The sequence below is a fragment of the Poromitra crassiceps genome (genome assembly GCF_964638095.1).
Source record: "Poromitra crassiceps genome assembly, chromosome: 22".
In the NCBI taxonomy this organism is placed as follows: domain Eukaryota; kingdom Metazoa; phylum Chordata; class Actinopteri; order Beryciformes; family Melamphaidae; genus Poromitra; species Poromitra crassiceps.
In genome coordinates this window covers 13,813,929-13,829,954 of record NC_139647.1, presented here as the reverse complement: position 1 = coordinate 13,829,954, position 16,026 = coordinate 13,813,929, and the positions used below count along the sequence as shown (strand labels likewise).

Below are 16,026 nucleotides of genomic sequence, written 5' to 3'. Positions count from 1 at the left end.
CCATAAACACAGCTCAGGTTCACTGCAGGCTACACTTCTGCACTGCTTCCACTCCATCTTCTAACCTCTTCATGTCAGCCTCTCTTGACAAACTCCCTCTCATATAAAAGCACTCACATTTATTTGTCTGTTAGATCAGCCAGAGTCGTGACTTTTGATCCATCTCTCTCCGGGCCAGCGTGGGTGGAGGAGACGCGCTGCTTGTGTGCGTACAATGAAATATGATGGTGCCGGCACCACAGCCTCGAGGGCCATCATCATCCAGGGGCAGGAGTTACACCGCGGTCAAACAGACAGTGCCGTGGATGCCCCAAGCAAAATGAACTATCCACGCGGCGAACTCGGCAGCATGCCCCGTTTTGAACTGGCCGTGGTGGTGCCCTTAAAAGAAAGTTGTGGATCTCCTCGTTTAAAACGACATGCGACGCAGTCAAGCAGATTATGATCCGGGTTGAGAGAGCAGCAAAAACGCTAGCGGTAGCAGTAGCCTGCATGAGGCGTTTAGGGAGCGTGGTACAGTAAATACTAGCAGACGCTGTGAGGCGTTTAGGGCACATCTGTAATTTGTAGCAACAGAAAATAACCTGTGTTACACTTATGTGTGTTGTTACCGGACATGTACAGTACTGTAGCTAACTTTGCAGTCTGTGCTGCAGCACATTGCAGCACTTGATTTCTCGCTTAGAATATGTATTTTGTTGAGGAAAAAAGGACTGAAAAATGATTTTCAGAAAGTTTTGCCCTTTTTTAACTGTTCTATAGTTCGTTCTACAGTGTGTGTGTGTGTGTGTGATATACTCTTATTTCACAGTTCCGGTTTTCTTATTTGTAACATTGATAAATAATTAAACTATATTTCTTCAGTTGAAAGAAGATTGCGTGTGTGTGTTTTTCTTAGGAGGACCATGAAGCAACGATGCTCTCAGGGCGCCCGAGTGGAGAGCAGCGGTGCTGCACCCAAGTGCAGCGGTGCTGCTCCGAGCGAGTGGATCTGTATTCCAGTCTTCCCGTACAGCAGGAGGGATGAATTAGTCATTACTGTACTGGCCTCTGTGTGTGCGTCACCGGCAAAAGGAGACAGAACTTCAAAGTGAATTTTGGCCCTAATGACGGCAGGCTGATGAATTAAGCAGGTATCGGCAATGTCAGAATAATAAATCCCCCTTCCATTATTCCGGGGGAGTTATTAAAATCAAATATTAACCTTACGCCAGTTATTTGCCCGTAACGTCATCAAAGCAGTACCACCGGCACATTAGGGCAGGCTATTAAGCATGGCGGCCAGGTACCCGGGTCTCTCTGAGCGACATCACAGCAGGCACAGCTTTCCGCGGAATAACAAGTCCGGGAAAACAACTCCTTCCTCCAGCAGCTCGGTCAGGATGAAAGTGAAGGAATTAAAGAGAGGAATGGAGGTCATCATCTGGGGGGGAAGCTGTGACAGATATCTGAGATGGCCTCGGTAGAGAAGAACCGCGTGTAGGTGTTGCCGTGTTAAATCGCACACGTTTACTAGTTCATTAAAGTCGGGGCAAGGCGGCCCGAGATAGGGGCTGGAAGGAACGGCTGAGCGGCAACCAAAGCCAAAACATCACAAGGGTTGTGATGTTTGTGTGGGGAGGGGGAGGGGGAAGGAAAGAGTGATAAGACTTATGTGTCTTTAGATTAGATGAAGAAAGAGAGCAACAGATCTTCACAGAGAGAGAGAGAAAAAGAGAGAGGAGGACAGCAGGAGAAGCAAATCGGATTCCCAAAAAGTCTTGCTGCGCCCCCCCTCACAAAAAAATCCAGCTACCTTCTAAAAGCATCACACGTTTCTCACATCTCTCTCTCTCTTTGCTGTGAAAAGGGCATGGTGATTACTGCAGTAGATGACGCACAAAGGAACACACTGCTATACACTGTCACACGCACACATACACACACACACACGCACACACACGCACACACGCACGCACACACACACATACATATTTCATTCAGGGCAGGGAGTTGTTTTGTTAGACTAGTCATGGAAAAACACACACACACTAGCTTAGATTAATTGGGTGTTTCATGGGTCTTTTTCTGCAAACAGAAACAGAACAGTGTTTAGAAGAAGCTTTACAGACATTTTCCTTCACTTTTTCCCGGATTCTGTGGCACCGTTAAAACTAAATAAACGAGAAGCAGAAAATGGATAGCATTATTTTCACCATCCTCTTGTACATAACTCACGGCTTTGGCTCGTGTTCGCTCGCAAATTTGCACATAATGACATTACATTACTTTTGTATAAATGAGGCTTCGGGCCTTGGGCCAACAGAGGAGAGAGAGGACCTCCAGCAGCTGAAGATGAGTCACAACACTGGGGGACTTAGCAGACAAAAGAGACACAAGTAGGCTTCGAAACTCTGAGGGTGCTTTCACACTGGTGCCCAAGTAGCGTTCCCGAGCACACTTGCCCCCAAATTGACCCCAGTTTCGGAACGTTTGACGAGTGTGAACGTTGGCGTTGCGTTCTGCGCCCGGGCGCGCAACGGGGAACCGTGACCGGATCCACTTGAAAAGGTGGTCTGGGGTGAGCGCTTTGGCGTACCCCGGGGACGGAACACTTGCGAGTGTGAAAGCCAACCGTTCCGAACCACATAAGACGACAACACACGGGCGAGGATAAACTCCAGGCATAGTTGATGACGCAAGTGCCCTCTGTTCCGTTTCCGAAGAAATGTTGTAATGTGAAAGCTGTCCAGCAGGGGAGAGGGGGGGCAATCGTTCCCGGGTGCGGAGCGGAACGGAACGAAAGCAATCGTTCCCAGTGAGAAAGCAGCCTTAGAAAGACTTGGGAACACAACAGCACTACAGCAAAGGCACACGTCACGCACACAATCACAGCCTCTGAGCACAACTCGCTCACCTCAGTTCATCACGTGCCCCATGAATATTAGATGGGCTATTTATTTTCGTTTTAATATTTATGAATTACTTGGTACATTTCCCGGTTTGGCCAGGTGCTCATACACAATGTCGAAATTATTTATTAATTGAATCTAATTTTTTTTATGTTCCCCCTATTCCCTTAGCTTGTGCTAGCTAGACCGTTACTGTAATTAAGAATTTGGCTGCCGTGTGTGTGTGTGTGTGTGTGTGTGCGTGTGTGTGTGTGCGCGTGTGTGTGCGTGTGTGCGTGCATGCGTGTGTGTGAGTGCACGTGTGTGAACACACACATGTTGTGCTTGCAAGGCTGCTGATCTGTGGGCACCAAAGCTGAAGGGGGCAGCAGCCTTTTACAATCGCACCCGATCTTGATAAAAGAGAGCAATCTATCCGAGGGACAGTGGCGGGCGAGCAGGCCAGAGTAATGGCTGCCAGATGAGACACTAATGTGCGTGATGTAGTGCTGCATTCAAAGGCTTTCTGATAACAGCCCGGGAGAGCAGAGTCATGCTTAAATCCTCCATCTATCAACCAGACAGAGAGAGAGAGAGAGAGCGCGCGTGAGCGGCGAGATAACACTGACCACAGTGTGTGAAACACACCCAAAAGCTACGCAGAGGGCAGAGAGGAGGAAGAACAATGCATTTTTCAACAGCAATTACTAACAGAGGGAGGGTGACGAAATACACGCAAGTGTCACATCCAAGGAGGAAGACACAAAGAAAAGAAACAGACAGGACAAAGGAAACGAGAGGTAGAATAAAAGACGAGTCAGACTAATGGCGTGTTTGTTATTTAGCGCTAGTTGGGTGGGTGGGTGGACAGTACAGGAGCTTGCTGGGGTGGTGGCGGTGCTTGCTATAAATAAGCCCGTCTGACAGTTACACCACCCGCTCAGGAGGAGGCTGGCAGCACATCAAACAAAACCCCCTCTGGGCTCCATCCTTCTCAACTTTCTCACAACAACTCATTTCTTAACACAGTTTCACGAGTTCGCTTGTTATTAATGTTATAAAAATGAGGCTAGCCCATTAATCCTGCTTTGCGCTGTTCAGAAGAGACGCGGAGTCACAAAAAGTGTCAAAAGTAAATCTGTCACAAACGGTTATTCTTAGTACACCTTGACCTTGCACACATTTGCAGAAAAAAATAAGCTCTCCATTTACTGTGAGCAGACACCTGCCTTGATTTATAAAGCAACTCGTATGACCTAACCCTAAAAATAGACATCTGACCATTTTGACCAAAGAAAAGTTATATATAATAATACAATACTGTATACTCCATTCAAGGTTAAATTGAATAGGTTATTATCTTGTTAAAATCCTTAAAATGACTTCCCCTGCTTCACCCTCATTTAAAAATCCAAAGCAACCAATCAGAGTTATCTAAAACATAATTAGCCAATCACAGCATACAACACGGGCTTTCAACACATTCTCACTCATGACAAAGTGATGACAAGAGTTCCTGACCGACCTGCAGTATATATGACGAGTTGGGAGTGAGAATGTGTTGGGGCTTTTTAACTGCTGAATACTGGACAGTGATTGGCTCCAGGATTCGTGATGTCACGAATCTTGCTTGTTGAAAACAGCCTTTTCAGTGAGCTCTGAGAAAACTTTCCACTTTCAGCAGATGATTATTGAAACAGTGTCAAACTCTGCACAGTGAAGCTCAGACATCTAACCGTAGGAACATGAAGGAAAACAAGATTTTTGACTTTAGGGGGTCTTGAACATTTCTCAGCTTTTGAAAGTGCTCCGCTCTGACGAGAAGAAAACACACCAGCTGCATCGTTTTTCTGGAGCGGCCTCCTTTTGTGCGCCTTGCGGCCACCTCCCGTTACTTTGAATGAGGACAGGGCTCTGGTGCTGATAATAATAAACCTTAATAATCTCAAATACTGGCGGCTGCCATTTCATCCTCTGACAATAAGTATGACACATTACAAACATATATCTAGAATGATGTTAATTGCAAGTAAGAAAGCGATTACCAGGAAATGGCTGAAGGCCGAAGCACCTAGGGTGGATGATTGGATTGAAGTAATGCATGATATATACTGTATGTGATGGAGAAGCTGACTTATTCTATCAGACTGCAACAGGATAAGTTTAAAGGAATTTGGGAAAATTGGATCGAGTACCGGTATATAGCGTCAATTAGAGCAGACTTTGTATAAGAGATTGTGCAGGGCAAGGAATCCCTTAGTTCAAGGTTTAATAGCTACAGATATGTTATGATTTATTTTTGTATTTTTGTTAATGAATGTAAAAAACATTGAGTTGATATAGAGATGACTAAGTAGATGTATGGAGAAGAGCATAAAGAAATGTGTGGTACTAAATACAACTGTCAATAAGCATACATGGGAATTGAGAGAGAGGGGGGAGTAGGGAGGGGAGCGCAGGGGTATGATTGGATGTATGTATGTATGAATGATATAACACTATGTATGACACAAGAAAATAATAGTAATAATGTATCAGATGCTCTGTATACCATGCTGAAGAAAAAAAAAAAAAAAGAAAGTATGACACATTATCTCTGACAAATAGATTTGCCACATGTTTCCAAGCCTCCCAAACAAACAGGGTTATACATTAGGTTCGTTCTCTTGGTGAATAATGAGACGAGCAGTACAAAGTGTGAGTAACGGGCAGCGCCGAGCTCGTCAGCAGGCACAGAGAGACGGTGCATCTGTACAAAACCGTTATGCTAATTAGCCCGCGCTCGCCTCCATCTGTTTGACTGCAAAACCGCGCTCAACCTGTGCATTTCACTGGAGACTGCGGTCCAAATGTGCTGTAACAACGTGTTCATGTGCTCCCAAGACGATGCCTTTTAGCTCACTGGATTTTGCACTCTCATAACTATGGGTTGGAAAATTAAGCAAAACCAGACTGATTCTTCATTATTACCACCGACCTCAATGCTTGAATGGGCTGTTGTGCAGCTGGTGGGCGGGGCGTTTAATGCTAACACATGCTGACAGATGTGGATTGGCTAGAGGTCAAAGGGCACGTGCACGTGCACACTTATTATTACTAATGATCATACTATTCTTCTAAATGTTCCTGGGTGCGGGGGCGTCTGGGCGGTGTAGCGGTCTATTCCCTCGCCATGCAGGTTGGCACCCCATGCTGCAGTACCTCCAGCTGTATGATCAGCATGGCTGTGATTATCTTCAGCACTCGGCCCCCTACGGCCGAATCACAGCTGTGCTGATACACAGTACTTACATAAGTCCCTCATTACCGTTTGTTTTAAGTTTGATGTTACCTGCGTATTGACTAAATATATTAAAGACCCCCTAAAGTCAGAAATCTGTTTTTCTTCTTGTTCCTACAGTTGGATGTCTGAGCTTCACTGTGCAGAATGATGTCTGTGCAGAGTTTGACACTAGAAGGCTGTTTTCACAATTGTCTGCTGAAAGTGGAACGTTTCTCTGAGCTCACTGAAAAGGCCGTTTTCAACGAGCAAGATTGGTGACATCACGGATCTTGGAGCCAATCCCTGTCCAGTATTCAGCAGTTAAAAAGCCCCAACACATTCTCACTCCCAACTCGTCATATTATACTGCAGATCGGTCAGGAACCCTTGTCGTCACTTTATCATGAGTGAGAATGTGTTGTATGCTGTGATTGGCTAGTTATGTTCTATATAACCATGATTGGTTGCTTTGGATTTTTAAATTAGGGAGGAGGGGAAGTCATTTTAAGGATTTTAACAGGATAGTTTCGCCTTTTTTGCGGGGAAAAACCATCAGACACAAATTATTAGTAGAGTATTTTATACACATGTTGGAACATGACTTTAGGGGGGTCTTTAACAATATGGGCTAACAAAGTCTGCCCATGTAGGCAGCCATGTTGCCTGCTTGGAATTTTGTTCCAGCCATAAAGCTTGATTGACAGCTGTCATGTAATGATATTATTGGTTGAAATTGGGTTGAAATTTGATAGTACTACTAGCTGACGTACGCACACTGTAGATTTCATTATGAATGAAGACAACATGGTTGACTTTTGACGTAAAAACAAAGAATATGATGCAACTGTCTGAGTGTAAAGCAGAGCGTTGGTGAAAAAAGTAGTTATAAGCATTCAGTCAAATTCCCCTTTTATAATTAAGCTCAGTAAAGGTCAGTCTCATATCATTGTCGTGTCGTAAATCAACGACTGAAAGGGTTGAACTCTAATACGGTTACGTGAAGTGAGGAGTGTTTGGCGGTTTCTTACGTGGGCTTCTCGTTGGTGATGAGCACCTTGACCTTGTTGAGGGCCTTCTTGGCGCCGGTGGGGACCGGGGCGGTGGCGGGCGTGGGCTTGGCGTGGGCGGGGCTGGCGTGGGGGCTGGCGATATACACCTTCTTGCCGGCACTGCCCGGAGGCTTGGCGTGGGTGAAGTCCGTGATGAAGACTATCCCCTCGCTGGTCAGCACTGCCGAGGAGGGAGAAGGGAAGAAACGACTGTGAATGGAGGCGAGAAACATTGCTAATCAGGAAAAGATGGGATAGATTCTACACAACACTTCCTGTGAAATTAAAACTAAAATTGGCAAAGGCTTGTCACAGCTGTTACTTGTTAGAATAATGTGTTTCCTCTTACCTCTGCTTTTCACAACAAAAGAAAAACATGCAAAGTTAGATTTGACTGATCCTCTCATTAGCATAATAGAAATGCCACGCATGCCAACACACTCGCCGCTGTGCGGCGAGTGCACAGCGCTACTGTGTGTGTGTCAGTGTGTGTGTGCGCGCGTGCATCCATGCGTGTGTGTGATTCGATTAAATCTTATGACGTGATAAGATCCTGCATTTTAGCACCCCGCGCTCCGCTCTCTTCAATGAGGAAATGCAAATCCAGACCTTGTAGAAAAGTGTCGATTTTTGGGGTTAGGGTTGAAAGTAATTCTCTCTCTTTTCAGAGGCACACAATTACTCACATAAGAGCCTAAATGTAATAGTTAGAAGGTTTTTGTGGATTTTGGTTTCCAGGGACTTAAAAAAAAATCTGCTTCCCCAAAATGTCAATAAACCTTTATGGCATATTATTACAATAAACAATACTGGTGTTGACAGTGTTGACAGTAATAGAAGATGCCAAATCATTCAAAACAATAAGCATTTTGCTTTTAGGAGCATTGTGCCAGCGTGCAGCGCTGTTCCAAAACGTGTCAACATGTGTTGTTGCCTGGGAAACGCACATCCCATAATACAACTGTTCGCATCGCATCCCATTATAGTATGATGACACTTGGGATGCCAATGCAAACATAGATGCGAAGAGGTTAGCTAAAAGTTTAGCATCGCCACTCGCCAGTGGGGGGCCCCCACCGTTGCGATCGGGTTACATTTCAAAATCCCTCCAGGCCTGAAAGTTTGTCTGGCAGAAACACTGCACACTGTTCACCTACAGGCCATGTTGGAGGGGTCGAAGGGGTCAAAGGAGAAGGAGAGGATGTTCTCGGCGTAGCTCTTCTTCCACAGCTTGGTGCCCGTGTCTCCGTTCCACAGCGCGATGAGGTTGGGCGGGTGCACGGCCAGCAGGAGGTCGCGAGACGCATCCTGATTCCACAACCACTCCAAGTCTGAGAGAGAGAGAGAGAGAGAGAGAGAGAGAGAGAGAGAGAGAGAGAGAGAGAGAGAGAGAGAGAGAGAGAGAGAGAGAGAGAGGGGGAGGGAAATAGGGTAATGAGAAGAGTGACAGAGACTAATGATAACAGTGGTTTAATGAGAACAAATAGTCAAACAATATTTGTAGTCTGTGTTGCACAGCGCAGCATCTTGGCAGGGTTGCCAGGGTAAGGCCCACTCCCCGTAGTGAGCCGATGGGCAAAGACTCAATCAATGTGGAGAAGATGGAGGACTTGTGTGTGTGTGTGTGTGTGTGTGTGTGTGTGTGTGTGTGTAGGGGGTGGGGTGTGTGTTTGTGTGTGTGTGTGTGTGTGTGGGGGGCCCTTACCCTGGATGGGTTTGGAGTGCTCCTGGATCTCACAGTGGGCCGTGCCGCTGACCACGTCCCACACGATGATCTTGCCCGAGGCGTCTCCTGAAGCCAGCCGCAGAGAGTAGGGCGAGCTCAGGCTGTGGTGGTAGTTTTCTCTGGACCATCTCACCTACACACCACCGACACACAAAACAAACACACCCTGAGTATCTGGGCAGAAGAAGATGCTACGGAGCTGTGACAAGGGCGTCCACGTTCTTTGGTGTGCCATTTCTCCGAAAGAAGGGAAATGATGAGAACAAAATATTTATTTTGAATATGTCTTAAGACTGCATAGATGATGAGCCGCACAAAGGGAGACGCCAAGAGATCGGATTTCTCCAACATCTGAAGACTTATGCAAAACAGGTTTAGTTCTTCTTGTATTAATTACTTTGGAAAGTGACACTTCAAAAATGATCCATGTGAATGAAGGTAAAGAGTAGGGGTGTCACGATACACTCGGTTCACGATACGATGCGATACACGATATTGGGTTCACGATAACGATACGATACTTTAACAATATTTTTTGCGATCGATTTGTAAGTTGAGGGGGCATCCTCCACGCTCATTTGAGTCATTTCACCATTTTCATCCTCCGTGTCTGCAACGTCCCTCGTCTGTTCAAACAAAGCAATGAAAAGGAGAGCGAGCATGCAATCAGATGTAGATCAGTGCCACCATATTCTCAGCTTCTTTTTCTCAGGATATGAGATTTCATCTCAACGATACATATTGTCACGTTTTGATATCGCGATATATTGTGGGACAATATATTAATTTGTGACATCCCTAGTAAAGAGAGAACTGGAGAATACGACACAGGTTACCCTACAGTAGCAGTAGTCCCACACACAACAACGGAGTGAAGGCAATGCGTTTCCCCATTGAAGGAGATGAATGACTTTACAGAGGAGCTGCTGTTTAAATAATTGAGTATGCCTGGATATTTGTTCCTAGAAAGAAAAAAAACGCTCTTTCCTGTGGCTATTTCTTGATTCACAAAGCTTTTTTCCCGTCAGACTGGGCCTGGGAGGTGAGGGATGGGCTGCTGCTGCAGCAACGTTGCTTTACAACATTAAAGAGTGCTTTGAAAGTGAAGAATGAGAGTCTCGGATTGAGCCCAGACACTGATAATCACTGACTGCAGACTTTATTGGCTATCATTCACCTGCCTACAACACGCATGCACGCACGCAACACACACACACACACACACACACACACACAAATCAGAAGCAACCTTTATCAATGTTGACACAGTAAAGCACAGCTGAAACCATTTGCCAGAGCAGGACGGGAAAGAACAACTTTGCTCAAGGTCAGACAATGCGAACATTAATTGAATAAATACTGGGTGATAAAATATGACTCCGCCAGCAGCAGGTGTGTGCTTGTATTTCACCTGGAGAGCACACTCACAATCAACAAACTGCCAAGGGCACATGATAAACTGCACCGTAGAACGGCACTTCAAAATGGGACACTTGTTGTAATTTGTTGTGCTGTAGAATCATGTAACTCAATGAATCATTTTTTTTCTTCTTTCTTTTGCAAGTATTTATTCGAAACTGAAATGGGGGAAAATGGCCAGAATGCCAGTAGTGGAAAAAGTAGCAAATAAAACTGATGTTGTAGCAAAATCAGAGCAAGTAAGCATGTTGAAACATGAAAATGGTGTATCAAAATAAATGTCACTTGGATAGTTCTGATTTTTGGAACCTTAGCCCTACTTACTATTGATGATGTTGATTGGTAGATGTATTTCTCAGGACAATCCAGGCTGTTCCTCAGACTAGCTGCAGCTATAAACCAATACAAGGTCAATGGGGTCACGCTCCTGTCTGTGCAAGCTGACTGAGGCTACTTCAGCAGCTCGGGCATGCCACCTAAATGAGGCACCTAAATCTGGGTTGCAATTCGGTACCGGTAGTATAGAGGGAATGCACGTGACGTCACGGACACGACAGTCAGTGCGGGTACGCCCACTCAGCTGCAGTGAGTGTCAAAACGTCTAAACAAGCCAGGTGGCGCCGCCGGGTCACGGTGTTTAGCGTTCAGCTTCCGCGAGAAAACAACGAAAATGGGAAAGTGCTGTTGTGCCATTGACTGTAAAAATAGATTCAACAAGGCGTCGGAGGTATCTTTTTACAGGCTGCCGAAAGCTAATGAAACGGTCCCGGTCTTCTCTGCAGCTATCCGGGGTTTCAATGAGGGCTCATTCATTCTCTGGCTGTGTTTTACCTGCACAGATATAACGTTACATGAGTGACAATGTTCACTATGAACAAAGCTAGCGTGTGTTAGTGACAGCGTATGCTATATTTTTCTTAATAAAAGTTGTAATAAAATAAATATGTACCTCTCCACATACAACCAGAATATCCATTGCTGTCCTCCTTACTTTAATGTCGCCAACAAATCCAGCCTTGAAGTACGACCACGCGTCCAGGCTCTTGTATGCTTTCATGCTTTGGTTTGTGTATTTCCCCGGCGTCGATATTAAGTACATATAAATGTCAGGAAACCCTATTCCTGGCCACATGTCTACGTCCATGGACCACTGGTTCTTTGGCAAGCTGTAAGGGTCACATTCGAGTCCAACTGCCTTTAATTTAAGCAGATAATCGTTTATATTAGCCGTGGTTTCGCTACTACCCCTGGCGGAAGCCACGTTTGTTTTGGAAATTTGACACTCAGTGCTGCTCAGTCCGGCTAAGGGGGCGTGTTCGGGAGGGGGCGTGGCGTCGGTGCATTCCCTCTATTGGTTGTAAAAGTACCGGTACCATGTGGGTGCCTTGTTTCGGTACCCAACCCTACCTATCATACACTAGATTAGAAGACTGAAAAGATACACAGCAGCTGACAGAAAGAGGAGGTCATATTATACAGAGAGCTATTATCTTTTTTCTGGATAATGTCCAAACTAGACGTCCGTCACTAATGTGACTAAAGGGCAACAAGAATGCTGAGCTTTCAAATTTCATCGGGAGTCTTTAGTCACACCATCAAGCACACGTTTAATTAGGAAGGTAGTTTAGAAAACACACCCAAAGGGCAATCGTAATTAGCCTGATCATCCACCGTCAGTAATGAATACAAACACACATTATTGAACATTAATCAAACAGATAACTTACAGCAGTCACCCTTATCATATTTTAACAATTACCTGGTGTGTATATAGTGGTGACAAATTGTTAACAAAAACGGAAGCTCATGTCAAACTCCCTTTCAGAAATAAGACAATTTAATGATTCCTTATGTGTCAAAAAAACACTTCTAGAAACACAAGATAACAGGCGTTATATGTAGACAGACTTCTTGTCAATTCAGCATCAATATAATCCATAAATTTCCATGCAAACTTGACATTTTGGATTTTGTCGCCTCAACTCACTGCAACGGGCTCCGTGGGTTATCTGCGCTGTTTTAGTGGGAGGAGACCGTGGAAAATGAAATGAGAAGCAAACTGTGATTTCTCGCTGAACTTAGTGCTTGATGGGGGATCAGCTACACGCCGAATTGAACGCGGCACCATAATACTGTTAATTCACCGTCTATCGTGTGTCATGTGTCATCATGTCATTTGAGGAGTTTTTTTGGCCGTTACCAAAGTAACTACGCGGGTTGCTGCTTGCTGTTTTGGTGCTGGAGAGACCCAACTGGTCGTTGACAATGTTCACATCACTGAACTAAGCCAGACTTACGATAATATTAAACGGTTACACGTTTGATTTGATCAGAACGTCAAGACGAGAAAAAGACTGACTTAAGACAGCTTGGACTGAGTTTTAGGAAAAGACTTCCCATCCTGGCACGCATCAAATTCAAAACTCTGGCACTAGCTTTCAAGGCCGTTCACCAAACAGCCCCCTCGTACTTACAGTCTATGGTCACTTTCCAAACCTCTCAACCGCCCGCTCCGCCCCTCCACTAGTGCAGGACGTCTCGCCCCTCCCCTGCTACGTGGGCTCAGAAGCCACTCTCGGTCGAGACTCTTCTCTTACCTGGCCCCAAAATGGTGGAATGAACTTCCCCCCGGACATCAGGACTGCCGCATCAGCATCACTACCCATTTTCTGCAGAAAACTTAAAACTCATCTCTTCAGACTTTACATTGACCCTTCCTGAATTCCCTCCCTTCTCTCTGCCTGCTTTCCATGTGTTTTTAATTGAATTCTCTGTTTTTGAAATGTATGCTCCTTTAATTGTTCAGACCTTTAATCTCCCCTTTTATATTGGCTTCTCCTATTTTTACTATTGTTTTTCTATTTTGTCTATTCATGTTATTGTGTGCTGTATATGATCATGATGTAAGTCGCTTTGGATAAAGGCGTCTGCTAAATAAATACCAATAAAGTAAAGTAAAGTAAAGTTTTATGACCAGCATACATCAAACGATCGAGATGACAGGAGCACACACCAACTAAGGTAATTAAAACTCTCAGGATTTTATTCTGACTTTGGAAATTTGTCTGCGACAGTGAAATCGCTTGAAAAGTTGTTTGGTGTAAGCTGGTCGGCATTAATCCTATCACATTAATGTGACTAAATTGTCTTTAAGCCTAAACCTTTTGACCTTTTGACTAAACATAATCTTTTAACCTTTTGACTAAACATAATCTTTAAAAGGCAAAATAACGCACACCAAAGGTTGTGGTGAGGTGCTGACAGCTGAAAATAAACTTTAAATGAAAGAAAGTGTCGCACACATATGGAGCCAGAGTGTGCGACACTTTCTTTCATTTAAACATAATCTTTACCATAGCTTTATCGATACATTGTTATTATCGTCATGATACATTTTTCTCATTGTGTGTTAATGCTATGCTCGCTAGCACAGCTATGTTGGCAGTGGCACTACTGTACGTTATGCAAGTAAACTATCTTGTTAATTATAGTAGGAGCCAATTCTAACATTCCAGACATCACATTGGGAGGTTATTCCGGAGCCTATGGGAAACACTGTGTCAGACAGATAGAATAAAGGCTGAACTCACCTTGACCACATTGGCTTTGTGCCTCTCCAGCACTTGGATGGTCTGGGACGTCTTTGGATCGATGATGAGGATGCTGGAGTGACATCCCTGAGCTATCAGGCCCTGCCAACCCCTGGAGGAAAGGCAGAGGGACGGGGAGGAGCGCACTGAGCCAGAGTCAAGACAAGGGAAGCTGAACCATGAGGCAGAAGTGTGACGGGAGTGAAAGTCAAAGTTCCCTCCACCGCAGACTTTTAGAAGAGATGGCGTGGGAGATGGAGATTAAGCACAGTAAAGCCCAATTTATGCTTTGTCTGCCGACACTTTTGAAACGGTCGCCGACAGAAATGAGGACTTGAGTCGACACTTTCAAGTATCGGCGAGCAGTGTCTGCTACCTGGTGAAATGTCTAGTGTCACTGACTACGTCACAATGTGTCGCCCAAGTCTGATGGCTAGTATATAGACGGCACACGCTTCACTTCCTTGTTTTGGTTTTCACTCGATTGAAATGAATGAACGTGTCCCCGCTATTTTTATCAGCCTGTCCTTGATGTATGACTTCGTGAAAATCACAAAGAACATTGTGACCAATTTCCCAGAGAGAGAGGAGGCGAGTTGTGTGTCGTTTATATGCGGCTGCAGCCAAGTACGTTACATCTCGCCTCTGAGGTGGTTTCACTGTGTGTTCCCTCTCTTCTCTTGGCTGTCTGCTTATAGCGTTCGAGTGTCACGTGACCGTTGAACCGGGGCGAACGTTCACTTAAGTATAAATGCAACACCATGAGCGACACTTTCTTTTTCGTCTGCGACCATGTGCTGAGCGACACTTTCTAATAAGTATAAATTAAGTTTTAGGCTACGGCAAGGCTAGGCAATGTAATGCAATTTTCAACATCTGATTCAAAACTTGATAGTGGCTGTTAATGCCATCTGCTGCAACTCTAGAATACACTGAACTCCAATCACAATCCAAGCCCGACAACTTCCATATCTGGTTTTGAAGCTCTGATAGTAATGTCAGCAACATGTCACGGTCACTTAATGAGTCCTGGTGTAACAGGTCGATACAAGTCACAAAGAACAAGTGTGACTGGTCTGAGATAGGGGGAATAGTGGGTATGAGGAAGGAGGGGGGGGGGGGTGCCTGAGGGTGAAAACCAAGCTGTCTATTGTTAAAATCATAGGGGAATTGTTATTATTGACGTGTACCAATGTGAAGCACGTACAAGACAGAAAATGATTCTGTACCAAAACTGGCCATCAAAGACGTTTGTATAAAAACAATGCTAACTACATTTGTGTGTAGAATAAGATGTTAGTAACAATAGTGTCTGTGGCTGCCAGACACGAGTTATAGCCTGTTTGAAATAGCAATCTACAGACTGTTACATAATGAATCCATCCAAGCGCCACTGTGAAAAGCAGAATGTCACATGACGTTCGGTTTTCTTGACTTCACCGGTGCAATGAATGTGTGTGTGTGTGTGTGTGTGTGTGTGTGTGTGTGTGTGTGTGTGTGTGTGTGTGTGTGTGTGTCAGCACACGGTCGGTGCTGTGGTTCTCAGCAGCAACAAGAGGAAACGCAGTCGATGCATACACAGTATTAGCGTTATATGATATGAAACAGTAGCTGCAACATCTTGTGAGTCGAGCATCTTAACTAGCCAGCTAGCTAAGCTAACGGGCAGAGCTGCAGTACTCACCAATCCACAGCGGTTTTGTTCTGCAAATTGAGCGTGCCAGTCAAAGTCCGAGCCGCGAGTTTGATGTTGACAGTGTAAGGAATCATTGTTTTTGATAAGTACTTGTGCTACATCAATATTTATGAGCCAAATGCTGCACAAAATACGCTTCGGTGGTTCGCGTTCTGGTTGTGTAGCGAATAATAAACAGGAAGTGAATCGGCGTTTCAAAATAGAATTCCGTAAGGGAACACATCACAGCCTAAAACAGTTCCACACAGCTGGCATCAGCCCCTTTGCTGGGAGAGTCTGGCAAGCGAGACAACAGCTGGCATCACTTTCTTAATGTTAAATTGTCCTAACAAAAAGCAAAGAAGATAGATTTGACCATGCGTGCCATAATAATAACAATAATAATACTTATTATTATCATTATTGTGTTCTCCG

General features: G+C 44.8%; 1 protein-coding gene across 1 annotated transcript in view; it reads right to left on the bottom strand.

Moving 5' to 3' along the window:
• The window catches only part of wdr11 (WD repeat domain 11), an 81,154-nt gene extending 65,455 nt beyond the window's left edge, over positions 1 to 15,699 (bottom strand). Inside the window, exons 1-5 of the mRNA XM_083658462.1 lie at positions 15,601 to 15,699; positions 13,917 to 14,028; positions 8,887 to 9,040; positions 8,339 to 8,512; positions 7,161 to 7,362 (exon numbers count right to left, since the gene is read on the bottom strand). Of these exons, the coding sequence (XP_083514588.1) occupies positions 7,161 to 7,362; positions 8,339 to 8,512; positions 8,887 to 9,040; positions 13,917 to 14,028; positions 15,601 to 15,686 (728 nt within the window). The 5' untranslated portion in view covers positions 15,687 to 15,699. The remainder of the gene's footprint in view (positions 1 to 7,160; positions 7,363 to 8,338; positions 8,513 to 8,886; positions 9,041 to 13,916; positions 14,029 to 15,600) is intronic.
• Positions 15,700 to 16,026: the final 327 nt, after the last annotated feature.